Source organism: Oryctolagus cuniculus, chromosome 1, assembly GCF_964237555.1.
Source record: "Oryctolagus cuniculus chromosome 1, mOryCun1.1, whole genome shotgun sequence".
NCBI classification, from domain to species: domain Eukaryota; kingdom Metazoa; phylum Chordata; class Mammalia; order Lagomorpha; family Leporidae; genus Oryctolagus; species Oryctolagus cuniculus.
This window is the reverse complement of record NC_091432.1, coordinates 225072304-225085862: the sequence shown is the minus strand read 5'-3', so window position 1 is coordinate 225085862 and position 13559 is coordinate 225072304. Positions and strand designations below refer to the sequence as shown.

Below are 13559 nucleotides of genomic sequence, written 5' to 3'. Positions count from 1 at the left end.
TTTCAAATGGCTAAGGGTAAAAATGACACTGAGAAGAGCACATTTTGAGTTCCAACAAAAATAGTTCCAGAAAAAATAGTTCCAGAAAAGAATGAGTACAGTATTGGTAATTTACACATTTATTCACAGCACAAACATATAAATCTACATTATAAATCAGCAAAAAAGAAAACTAGGTAAATACAATCCACAGTTAGAAGACAGTCCAGCCTAAAGATGTGACATTTTTGCCAAGGTTTTTAATAAGTTGACTAATATGCATCATGGTGTCAGCATATGGAAATTATAAAGTTCCTTTTATCTTAGTAATTAAAGATGGACTGTACATTCCCCAAAATACCTATAACTCAGGAAAATTTGTTAGAGGTTCACAAAGATCACATGCATCATGGTAAGGACTGAATCTTATTTTTGTATTTTAAACACAAATATTATATGATGGCATGAAGAGTTCACAGTTTTAAGTAAAATTGACTGCCATATAATTATCCACTGGTTTCATTCCTCATCAATCCACTCTACTTTATTACAAATGGAGAGCAACAGAAGTATATGTAATCTAAAACCACTGAAAATCATCTTTTAACATCATTAATATAATGCCTTTGGGATATAGCTGAGATATTTGAAAACCATTTTCAAATAAGAGAATATGAAGGAGCCCACAATGCTCTGAATATTTAAATAACTGAGCTGGGGAAGCTGTCTTGTGTTTCCAGCATGTCTCCCTGGTATATATATTTATATCCATTTTTCTTCTTAGGCAAAAAGGAGTACAGAGAGGAAGTACTTAAGAATTCATATTTCAAAGTTAACAACTTTCTTCTCTGGATAAAGGGGAGAACACTTTTCGTCTTGTTTAAAAAAAATTGAATGACAATAAGCAGAATTCTTAAGAGAGATGGAAAATAGGAAAAACAGGATAACTATACCTAAGATTCTGTTAGTTATATAATACATCTCTAAATTATGCATGTATCAGAATAAGGGCTTGACCAGAAAAAGGGCAGGGGGAGAGTGGTAATCAATAGTCAAGAAAATAGCCTAAGTTTACAACATAAGATTTTCTGGGTTGAAAAGGCCTTTTAAGTCATTTAGTCCCTCTTTCTGTTGTCTGTTGTTGATCCTTACCCCAAACCCTGAGCATATGCCCAACCTCTGCCTATTTCAATGACAGCAAACACATTTCAGAGTTGTCAAACTTATCTCAGGACAGCTATCAGAAATTTCTTCTATATTACTAAACAAAACCTCTTTATCTCTAATTCCAATTATCGAGTCTCAATTTTATCTTCTGGGGCCTTAGTACCTAACAGTAGTACCTGTCCTGTGAATAATCCTATGACTGTCACCACAACTGTCACAGTTTATTGGGTCTCCTCTCCTCCAGTCTGGACACCCTTCTTCCCTTGGCTCTTCTTCACATAACATGACCTCAAGACCTTTGAAGCCCCTGGGACAATAACATTCTGAACATGTGCTATCTACACTGACTCAATCTTTCTGTTTCACTATTTTTCCTATTTCAACCACAGATCCAAATTATAAAAAATTAAATACAATAGATATAAAGGACAATTTTAAGGTATTCTATAATTCCACTCCTCATTAGTAACAGAGTTTGGTACATATTCTGCTATTTTTACCTAACTATTATATATTTTTAGATTTAGCAACATATTTGAATACTGTTTTGCAACTTGCTTTTTTTTCACATAGTAAAATACATGTTAGGCAACCTTCTTATGTGGACATACAGCTCTACTTTGTTTTATTAGCAGCAACACCCTGTTCTATCACATGTATGTCTACTGAGGGATATTATCTGAAGTCTTTGCTGATGTGAACAATGTTATAGTGAATATCCTTGTGTTTACATATGTTTGTGTGTATAAGCAAACATATATATATAAATCTTTACACATTCTTGCTACAATTTCTACAGAATCTATCACTGGAAATAGAATCTCTTACAGATGGTATATCCATTTAAAATCTGGATAATTTTGCCTTCTAAAAGTTTTGGCAATATACAGTTTTACCTAAAATGTTATTTAAAAAAACACAAACATCTGGGGGAAGGATAATCAACTACTCAAGAGTGGGGCGTCATCTTCTCCCTTTGTTCTGGATGCTGTACTTCAAATAACACAGCCCAAAATAGCGTGAGTCTTTTGTGAAGCCATATCATCCAGCGCACAGTCAACTACAACATGTAAAGTCTTTTACACGTATTTCTATTAAATCACATCTTCCCCACTCTATGGTCAAAAAGTTGAATTTTAGATCTAAGCTCTCTATCTTAATATAGTACTGGCAAAGTAATATAAAATATAGACTTACCAATTCATTTTTTGTGTTTAGGTCACTCTCTAACTCCTCAAAGCTCTGCTTATGTAACATGGCCTCCTCTTTTAATGTTTTATTCAGTTTATCTTGATTTTTAATTTCCTCAAGGAACTTTGTGTGCTTGCTTTTAAGTTCTTCAGTTTCCATCATCTTCTTTTCTAGGTCTTTTTCCAGTCTTTCTATCTCTTCTGCCAATAAAAATTTCATAGTTTATCACTATATTTCCTACTTGAAAAAAAAGGTAAGAATATTTCTCATATAAAACAGCAGAAGAAGTTTAAGAATAGTATAAACACAATTCTACTTTTAAAATTATCTACCATACTTTTGGGGAAAAAATACAATGTTGACCTTGAAATTTATTTATGTAAGAAGCAAGAAAAGATTATCATTTGGATCACACTTTTGAAAGAAAATACAGACAATATCCAATCTATGATGATTTTACTATGGTTTTTCAATTTTATGATGCTGTGAAAGTAATAAGCATTCAGTAAAAACTGCACTTCTAATTTGGAATTCCAATGTTTTTCCTCGGCTGGCAATATGTGTTACAACATCCTCTTGTGATACCACACAGCACTCTAAAACATGTAACATTTTATTTGATATTAATAATTATATTTGGCCGGTGCCGCGGCTCACTAGGCTAATCCTCTGCCTTCGGCGTCGGTAACCCTGGGTTCTAGAACTGGTTGGGGCGCCAGATTCTGTCTCGGTTGCTCCTCTTCCAGTCCAGCTCTCTGCTGTGGCCCGGGAAGGCAGTGGAGGATGGCCCAAGTGCTTGGGCGCCTGCACCCACATGGGAGACGAGGAGGAAGCACCTGGCTCCTGGCTTCGGATGGCACAGCGCGCCGGCCGCAGCGGCCATTTGTGGGGTGAACCAACGGAAGGAAGACCTTTCTCTCTGTCTGTCTGTCTCTCTAACTCTGCCTGTCAAAAACTAAAAATTAAAAAATAATTATATTTAAAAGAATGCTACAAAGATATTTATAAAATACTACATTATCTTAAAATCCTTTGCCTATTACTTCCCCCACCCCAAAGAAACGGTTTATTTAATGAGTACAACTTTCTTAAGTACAACTTTAGGAATATAGTGATTCTTCTCATCATATCCACCCTCCCACCCCACCTCCTCCTACCTCTCTCAAGTCCCAGTCCCATTCTCCACTAAGAAAAGAAAAGAAAGAAAAAAAACTGTTCCTTGACAGTCAAGACAAGGGCTGTTCTCCACGTGCCAATTTCACTTCTACAGATTTTCTTTTAGGTGCTCTATTAGTCATCACAGATCAGGGAGAACATATGATATTTGTCCTTTTGGGACTGGCTTATTTCACTCAGTATGATATTTTCCAGATTCATCGATTTTGTTGCAAATGACTGGTTTTCTTTTTTTTTCTTTTTTTTTTTTTTTTTTACTGCTGTGTAGTATTTCATAGAGTAAATACCTCATAGTTTCTTTATCCAGTCTTCCACTGATGGGCATTTAGGTTGATTCCATGTCTTAGCTATTATGAACTGAGCTTCAATAAACATGGGGGTGCAGATAACTTTTCTTTGTTGATTTCATTTCCCTTGGGTAAATTCCCAGGAATGGGATGGCTGGGTCATATGGGAGGTCTATATTCAGATTTCTGAGGTATCTCCAAACTGATTTCCATAGTTGCTTTGCTAGTTTACATTCTCATCTACAGTAGATTAAGGTACCCTTTTCTCCACATCCTCACAGCATTTGTCGTTTGTTGATTTCTGTACGAAAGCCATTTTAACTGGGGTGAGGTGAAACCTCATTGTGGTTTTGATTTGCATTTCCCTGATGGTTAGTGATCTTGAGCATTTTTTGATATGTCTGTTGGCCATCTGGATTTCCTCTTTTGAAAAATGTCTGTTTAAATCCTTGGCCCATCTCTTAAGTGGGTTGTTGGTTTTGTTGCTGTTGAGTTTCTTGATCTCTTTATATATTCTAGTTATTAATCCTTCATAGTTACATTGCTTGCAAATAATTTCTTCCATTATGTCGGCTGCCTCTTCACTTTCCTAAGTGTTTTGCAGTATAAAAGCTTCTCAATTTGATGTAATCCCATTTGTTGATTTTGGCTTTGATTGCCTGTGCCTCTGGGGGTCTTTTCAAGAACTCTTTGCCTGTGCCAATGTCTTTCAGGGTTTCCCCAATGTTCCCTAGTAATTTGATGGTATCAATTCATAGATTTAGGTCTTTAATTCATGTTGAATGGATTTTTGTGTAAGGTGTAAGGAAGGGGTCCTATTTCATACTCCTGCATGTGGAAATCCAGTTTTCCCAGCACCATTTGTTGAAGAGACTGTCGTTGGTCCAGGGATTGAGTTCAGCTCCTTGGTCAAATAAGCTTTGGTTGCAGATGCTTGGATTGATTTCTGGTGTTTCTATTCTGTTGCACTGGTCTGTCCACCTGTTTTTGTACAGTACCATGCTGTTTGAATATAACTGCCTTGTAATATGTCTTGAAATCTGGTATTATGATGCCTCCAGCTTTGTTTTTGTTGTATAAGCTTGTTTTAGTTATTCGAGGTCTCTTGTGGTTCCATATGAGTTTCAGCATCATTTTTTTTCTGGATCTGAGAAGAATGCCTTTGGTATTTTGATTGGTATTACATTGAACCTGTAGATTGCTTTCAGAAGAATGGACATTTTGATGATTTTGATTCTTCCTCCTTCAGTCCCATTCTCCAGCACACTCCCTACAGCTTTCCTGAAATATAATTCCATTTCCTCAGATCTGTGATGCCTCTTCTCATTTGCAGGCTTTGATTCCCACCCTTTGCTTGGAATTGTCTTCCTCTATCTCCTAGTGGGTTATTTTGCATCCCCCAGGTCTTAATTTTCAACAAACTTTTGATAAAAAAAAAAACTACACTGGCACTACTCTATCCCTTGGATACTCCCACGCCACCTTGAACTTCTGCTATGGCCCTTGTCACACAGGATGCTAAAAAATATGACTAAATAGTTTAGCTACATGCCTTTCCCACTAAAGCTTTAAGAAAGCATAAACTGTATCTTTCTGGCTCAAGATTTACCCCTAAGAGTCCAGCACATTAAAGGGTCTTAATTAGTATTCGAAGTCACAAATAACTAAATGTAGTTTAAACATTTCCCCCAACACATATTTATATGCTGACTTTCCTTTGCATTATTTATATTTTTAATGTTTCCAAAACACAAATTTCATAACAAGTGAGTTAGGGGGATCCTAAACTAATAAAAATTTACCCTGTTTCTCAAGTATTGGATTGAAACCTATGAAACTATTTTAAACTATTTTCTGTGTAGGTAAAAAAAGGACCAACATCAACTTCAAATGGTTAACACACAGGCTTATTTCCCAGCACTCTAAAATGCCCATTTTGTATCTTCCTCTTTCTCCTCGAACATTCCATATTCCTTCTTCCAGTCTTTCTTAGAGGATGACCTTACATTTTCATGAGAAAACAGACCCTATAGGTGAGAACTCCCTTATTTTCCCACTATCAAAGCAACAAAACTACCTACATCTGCACATATCTTCTCGCCTTTCCAAAGAGAAAGCATCCTTCCTATGAAGGAGCATCTTCTCTCTCTATTCTCATCTCCATGTCTTCTCAGGGACCAAGAGAAATGAGCCATCGCTTGTCTCTCCACTGCACTCTTGAATATTCTGCTTGTCTAATTCTTTCATTACTGGCTTTGAGGTTTACTGCATTCATAGTTTCTGCCCACTTCCTGGTTTGGAAGCTATTGGTATGTTTTTTAATTTTTAAACTTAAAAACATTTATTAAGAATTAGGGGAGAGAAATTCTAAGAGGAAATTTCCAATCTTCAGACAAATATCTCCCTTCCATTTACTCTTTAATGCATTATAATCTGGCACTTGTTGCCACCACTCCCTGACTGCTCCTGTCAACATCACCCTCACATGTTGGTCTAAAGCACTTCTCTGGCTCGTCTCACTTCATGTCTCAGCAACACCCAACATCGGCGACCACTTCCTCTCTTGAAACAGTCTTCTTTGAGCTTTTGCAAGTACTGTTTCCTAATTTTCTCCTGCCTTGCTGGCCCCTCTTTCTCGACTTCTTTAGCTGGCTGCCTTTCTTCCTCTTCTCAACCTCTGCCTGAATGAGCTGATTCCCATGAAGTTAGCATTTTTTGTTGATGACTCCTAAAGTTATTTCTGTAGTTTATATATCTTTGAAATCAAGAATCACATCTTGAATCTCTACCTGGTTGTTTTGTACTTTTCAAGCTCCATGTATCCTAAACAAAAAAATTCTGAATTCTTCATTTTTTTAAATATTTATTTATTTATTTATTTTGACAGGCAGAGTGGACAGTGAGAGAGAGAGACAGAGAGAAAGGTCTTCCTTTGCCGTTGGTTCACCCTCCAATGGCCACCACGGCCGGTGCACCGCGCTCAGGAGCCAGGTACTTATCCTGGTCTCCCATGAGGTGCAGGGCCCAAGCACTTGGGCCATCCTCCACTGCACTCCGTGGCCACAGCAGATAGCTGACCTGGAAGAGGGGCAACCAGGACAGAATCTGGCACCCCGACCGGGACTAGAACCCGGTGTGCCGGTGCCGCAAGGCAGAGGATTAGCCTAGTGAGCCGCAGCTCTGGCCATTTTTTTTTTTTTAATAAATGATATCCCATGGGCTGGTGCCATGGCTCACTTGGTTAATACTCTGCCTGCGGTGCTGGCATCCCATACGGGTGCCGGGTTCTAGTCCCGGTTGCTCCTTTTCCAGTCCAGCTCTCTGCTGTGGCCCAGAAGGGCAGTGGAGGATGGCCTAAGTACTTGGGCCCCTGCACCTGCATGGGAGACCAGGAAGAGGCACCTGGCTCTTGGCTTCTGATCGGTGCAGTGTCGGCCATGGCGGCCATTTGGGGAGTGAACCAACGGAAGGAAGACCTTTCTCTCTGTCTCTCTCTCCCACTGTCTATAACTCTGCCTGTCAAATAAATAAAAAAAAAATCATATCCCATCTGGCCACTTGCTCAAATCAGAAGCCTGGGATTACCCAATTTTTTAGAAAGTGCTGCTGATCCCACCTTGAAAGTTGATTCATCTATTTTTCATTTCCATAGCCACCACCTAAGAACAGGTCACCAATATTTGTAACCTGGGTTATAGTTTCCTAACAGGTCCTTTTATTTTCATTTTGCCCTGCTCCAAATCATTCTCTATCCTGCATCAAAAATTTTCTTTTTAATAAGATTTTGTATTTGAAATAAAATTCAAACCTCAAGGCGCTATGCCATCTCATGCCTCCCTATCTCTCCAAACTTGTTCTTGCACAATGCGCCAGCCATATGGATCTTTCAGTTCCTTGAACTCCCAAGTGTCCATCTAATCTCAAAAAACAAGCTACTCCCTTTCCCTGACGACCACTCTTTACATGAGTAACTTCATCTTCCCTTTGTCTTCAACTTAAGTGCCAATTCCTTTGAGGGCCGTTCCTTTACATCAATTTACACCATCAGGAAGGTTTTCTTTATAACTTTATCTAGGTTTCCTTACTTTTTATCTGTGTTGTATTTGTAAGCATGAAGGCTAGCACACATGTCTTGTTTACCATTGTATTGTCAGTGCCAAGTACAGTGCCTAGTGAACAGGTACATACCCAATAAATAATTGCTGAATTAATTGATTTATGGGGTCACTTTTCCACACAAATTTTAATAGTATTATAAAGTTCAGGAGGCTGGCATTGTGAAATAGAGCATTAAGCTGCCACCTGCAGCTCCAGTATCCCATTTGGGTACCAGCTACTCCACCTCCAATCCAGCTTCCTGCTAATGCACCCGGGAAAGCAGCAGAAAATGGCCCAAGTACTTGGGTCCCTGCATCCATGTGGGAAACCTGGAAGAAGCCCCTGGCTCCTGGCTTCCTCTGGCCATTGCAGCCATTTGTGGAGTGAAACTGTAAGTGGAAGACTTCTCTGTCTCTGTCTCTCCCTCTGTAACTCTTTCATATAAATAAAACAAATGTTTAAAAAAAAAATCATAATTATTTTTCTAAATAACCAAAATAAATTCCTTCCTTGCCCAAATTTCAGTTTTTTAAAAATATCATCTTACCTAGACTGAATCTTTCAAAAGCCTCATGTCTATCCTGAGTGGTTACTGGTTGACCTTCCAAACTTTCCAATGAACGGAGATGGAATATAGTAAACTGGAGGTAATGAGGAAGGGCCACGATTGGGTTTTCAACTAGGATCAGAGAAGTCAAATCTTGAAGTGGCTTCAACCTGCTTACATTCTGGAGCTGAAACAATATAACAGCACAATTGGTATACTTTAAAAATCACAAACATACCTAAAAGGAAGTAATACACTGGGGAAACTGCTATTACATTGTAAGGAATCTATTCATGAAACCCATTACTAAAAAGTAGTGGTGCAAAGGGAGGAACAGAAAGGAAGTACACAAATATTTAGAGTGTATCAAGGTAGTATTAGGTATTTCTCATGCCTCATTATCATTTCATTTGTGATTCTGCACAATCTCTGATGTAATTATCATCTTAATTTCACAAAGAAAATAAGGTTCAAAGAAGTTAGGTGACTTGCCCAAAGCTCAGAGCCTGTAAGTGAAGAAAGTTTAAGTGCATGCAACTTAAATCTATTGTCTTTTCCTTACACCGACTGAATACATTTTTAAAAATGGCTATACCTGTCGGGTTTCCTCCATCCGACAATAAACCTTTCCCCTTAAAAAAAATGGCTATAAAGAGATTTTGAGGGTCCGGCGCTGTGGTGCAGTAGGTTAAAGCCCTGGCCTAAAGCACTGGCATCCATATGGGCGCCAGTCCTAGTCCTGGCTGCTCTTCTTCCGATCCAGCTCTCTGCTATGGCCTGGGAAAACCCAGGTCCTTGGGCCCCTGCACCCACGTGGGAGACCCGGAAGAAGCTCCTGGCTTTGGATCAGCGCAGCTATGGCAGACACAGCTATCTGGGGAGTGAACCAGTGGATGGAAGACCTTTCTGTCTCTCCCTCTCTCTGTAACTCTTTCAAATAATTAAAATAAATCTTAAAAAAAATTTGGCAAATCTTCAGATAACTGAGTTACAATTGATAGTTAAGAGGCATAAGGAGACGTAGAGATACCCAGATTTTTTTTTTTCATCTACTTGAAAGGCAAAGCAAGAGAGATAGAGACAGAGAGAGAGAAACAGAGAGAGAGAATGAATTTTCCTTCTGCTGATTCATTCCCCAAGTGCCTGCAACAGCCAGGGCTGGGTCAGAACAAAGCTGTGAGGCTAGAACTCTTTGGTTCTCCCATGTGATTGAGCCATCATCTGCTGCCTCCCAGGATGCATTAACAGGAAGCTGGATCCGAAGCAGAGGTGATGGGACTCAAACCAGCATTCTGATATAGGTTGCAGGCATCCCAAGTGGTGGCTTAACCTACTACGCCACATGTCTGCCCCAAGATACCTGCATTTTTGAAATAAGCTTCTTATCTTCATTCAATGGGGAACTTAAAGACATTAATAAGCCACTATTCTCAATAGCTAGTACAAATAAATCTTTTCTCCCAAGTTAATGTGCATGACTCTTAATGATGCCAATGATCTCATCATGGAATGAGAATCTTAAAACTAGAAATAGTAAACATTTATTGAGTGATTCTTCTTTTACCTAGGTGACACTTAGTACTATCTAAGGATCAACTACTTTCAGGAATATTTGTGGCAAATTTTTGATTGATAGATATCTCTATCCATCATCCCATGAGATTCAAGAGCTCCAAGGTGGGGCCAGCTTTGTGGTGTAGAAGGTTAAGCCATACAAGCATCCCAAATCAAAACAGGGGTTTGAGCCCTGGCTGCTCTGCTTCTGATACAGTTCCCTGCTAATGTGCTTGGGAAGGCAGCAAAAGATGGCCTAAGTACTTGACCCCTACCCTCTCGGGAGACCCAGACTGAGGTCCAGGCTCCTGGCCTCAGCCTGCCCCAACCTGGCCATTGTGGCCATTTGGGAAGTAAACCAGCAGATGAAAATTTGAGATCTCTCTCTCCTTCCTCTGTCACTCTGCCTTTCAAGTAAGTAAATAAATCTTTTAAAAAATAAAAACAGTTGCTGGCGCCACAGTTCACTTGGCTAATCCTCCGCCTGTGGCGCCAGTACCCCAGGTTCTAGTCCTGATTGGGGCACCGGGTTCTGTCCTGGTTGCTCCTCTTCCAGTCTAGCTCTCTGCTGTGGCCCGGGAAGGCAGTGGAGGATGGCCCAAGTGCTTGGGTCCTGCACCCGCATGGGAGACCAGGAGGAAGCACCTGGCTCCTGGCCTCGGATCGGCGCAGCACGCCAGCTGCAGCACGCTGGCCGTAGCAGCCATTTGGGGGGTAAACCAACGGAAGGAAGACCTTTCTCTCTCTCTCTCTCTCTCACTGTCTAACTCTGCCTGTCAAAAAATAAATAAATAAAAAGAGCTCCAAGGTGACGGCAGTACAACATGGCATGGAGCTTGAACTCAAATGCTGTGGTTGTCACAATTGAACACCATAGTCACTTTACCAGATCTTTATGAAGGTGATATAAGAAAACATATATCTTGTTAGTAACACAGTATTACATAAATGTTTCTTATTACTGGCTTCCACTGGTGAAGATATGAGGAATATGGCTTTAGTTATTTAGCATTTAAAAGTTTTTAAAGCATTTTCACATCTATCATTTTATCTGAGTCCTGCACTATTTTTAAAGTATTCATTGTGGATTCATTTTCTCCTATTCAAATATTGAGTTTTAGAGGGATTAAGACATTCTCCAAGATCACAGAAGACAAGTCTGGGTGTATACATCAAGTCACAATTTTCATTTTCTTTTTTACATCTGAGGGTCTTTAAATTATACCATAATTTTTCCAATTTTAAAACAAATTTAAACAAATGAATGTTTTTACTTAGCAAATAGTTTTTGAACACACAGCTGTAAATATCATAAAATTTACAAACCATACTCAAGAAAAAAATATACATCATTATCCAATTATGTTGACTATGATATCAAAGTCGCTTTAGTATGAAAAGCTAGTGATCAACTTTCTATAATATCTATATCATAATCAAGATTAATTCACAAGTTTGAAACCCTGATTGTAAGATAATGCTGTAAAGGAAAAGAAAACTTGGTTTTTGCTATTTGGTGATCTGGATTCTGGCAAATGCTATGATTTTGTGTTAGGGACTTAATCTTTCTAAGACCTTATATATAAAATGGGAATAAGACTATACTACCTAACCCATAGTATTATAACAAATAAACCTTGCACGGGCTCCTTAACAAGAGTGTTAAGAGGCTCAAATGAAACAATAAATGTGAAAACACTAAAAGATCAACTCTTAATTAGTATGGAATCCATGCAAAATGAGAACTGCCTTTATTTAATTACTCTAGAGAATTCAAGGTTATTTCTGAATTTTCTGTTTCGCCAAAGAATGAAGGACTTTAAAAGAAGTCCCAATTTTAAAAAACCTTAAGATTTTAACTCATCTTTATTCATTAAGTCCAAAAATTTGAAAATAACCCTACTTTGAACAACTTACCGATGATATCTTGTTGCCTTTTAGATTAAGGACTCGTAAAGATTTTAATTTTTTCCCTAACCATACCGGAATATGCTCAATTTCATTTCCTGCAAGGTTTAGCTTTTGCAGATTACACAAATTTTCTATGCCTTCAATTTTGCTAGAAACAAAAGGATAAAATCAAACATAGTAAGTAGAATGACAGAGGCTAGCACAATAAATCATCACAAAAAATCTGCAATGCCAGCAATATGTGGGTGCTCCTAGGATGAAATTGTGCTTATGAATGTAAGTATTTTCATCAGAGTATTTAAAACAACAAAACATTTATCATCCATCAATTTTAACTGATGAAAAATTTTCCTATTCCCAAGGTGACTGTAAATTTAATTACTTTGTAAATTTCCTAAACTGTACAAATATTTCTAGGCTTCTCTATTTTTGTTTTTATTTTGCTGAAATTATTTTCATCAGGGTTAATTCTTTCTTACATAAGTTTTATACTATGAGTTTCATTTACTAATCAGGTTTGAAAATTTTTTTGTCTTATAAGGAAGTCTGCTATTTGTTTTGCTGGCCATCATATTTATCAAACATAATTTAGGGGGAAAGCATACAGATATTAAGATCTTTCAGATTTGATTCTTACATCATTTTGCCTATAACAAGTTTGTCTGTCTATATGCAGTTTTAGCCAGTTTCATGATTATTTGTCACTGTAATATTTGTTATGAATTAGAAACATAATTGAGAATATATTATGGCTATGAGAAAAGAACATCAGGATAAATACATTGGTTCAGTGGGCTGCAATATCTTTGGGATCAAAATAGCAGAATTAAAACATTCTGCTTCATGTCAACATTCTTTATATAATAAAGAATGAAGCATGGATATCTTGGAATTAAGATACAATTTGGTACCTAAAAAGTATTATCTCCTTCTTTGATACTGCTAGATATTATTCTGTACTTACATAATGCCAAACATAAAAACGGTTATATGCGAAAGGCTAGACTACGAATGAACGAAGATCAAAACACCTGCTGTTCCAAAGGAATCTTTTGATAACATAGGTAGTTAACTTACCTCTAACAAAGACTTTGCAACGCTACCTAAAGAATCATTTACTCACCTGATTTTATTATATGACAAGTTCAGTTCCCGTAACTTCAATAGCTTGTCCACTTTCTCAATCTTCCCTATTAGATTACAGCTGAGGTTCAGTACTTCAAGTTTAATACATTTTTCCAAATTCTCGATGTACTAATTGGAAACAAACGAGTAAATACTTTACACAATGGATACATCAACACAGGGTACACTGAACTACATGTGTCAGCAGCTACTTTTAACCAACCCTTACTGCTCTCACGGACAATCCCCTTGGTGCAGCTCTCCTTCACCAAAGGTAGCACCTGCAGGCTGCCAAACTCTCCTTGCCCCTCAGTAGATCACTGACTATACAGTAAGAAATTCAAGACTATCCAACAAGAACTACCGTTCCCTTTACCTCAACTTGTCTATACCTCCTTCTCCACCACTACTCCTTTTTAAATAGCTTCCTTTCTTTTGAGTTTAAACTAGATTCTTATGCTCTTGCATAATCTAAATTGCCTCCTCCCTGATCTCCTTGCATATTCAACTTCTCTCTCCTGGAT

General features: G+C 38.1%; 1 protein-coding gene across 7 annotated transcripts in view; it reads right to left on the bottom strand.

Annotated features, from left to right (window-relative positions):
- Positions 1 to 13559, bottom strand: part of CNTRL (centriolin) — a 108611-nt gene that overhangs the window by 78403 nt on the left and 16649 nt on the right. For all 7 annotated transcript variants that reach the window (XM_051842356.2, XM_051842466.2, XM_051842453.2 and 4 more), the window contains exons 4-7: positions 13034 to 13164; positions 11917 to 12058; positions 8446 to 8632; positions 2344 to 2537 (exon numbers count right to left, since the gene is read on the bottom strand). In XM_051842356.2, coding sequence (XP_051698316.2) covers positions 2344 to 2537; positions 8446 to 8632; positions 11917 to 12058; positions 13034 to 13164 — 654 coding nt within the window. The remainder of the gene's footprint in view (positions 1 to 2343; positions 2538 to 8445; positions 8633 to 11916; positions 12059 to 13033; positions 13165 to 13559) is intronic.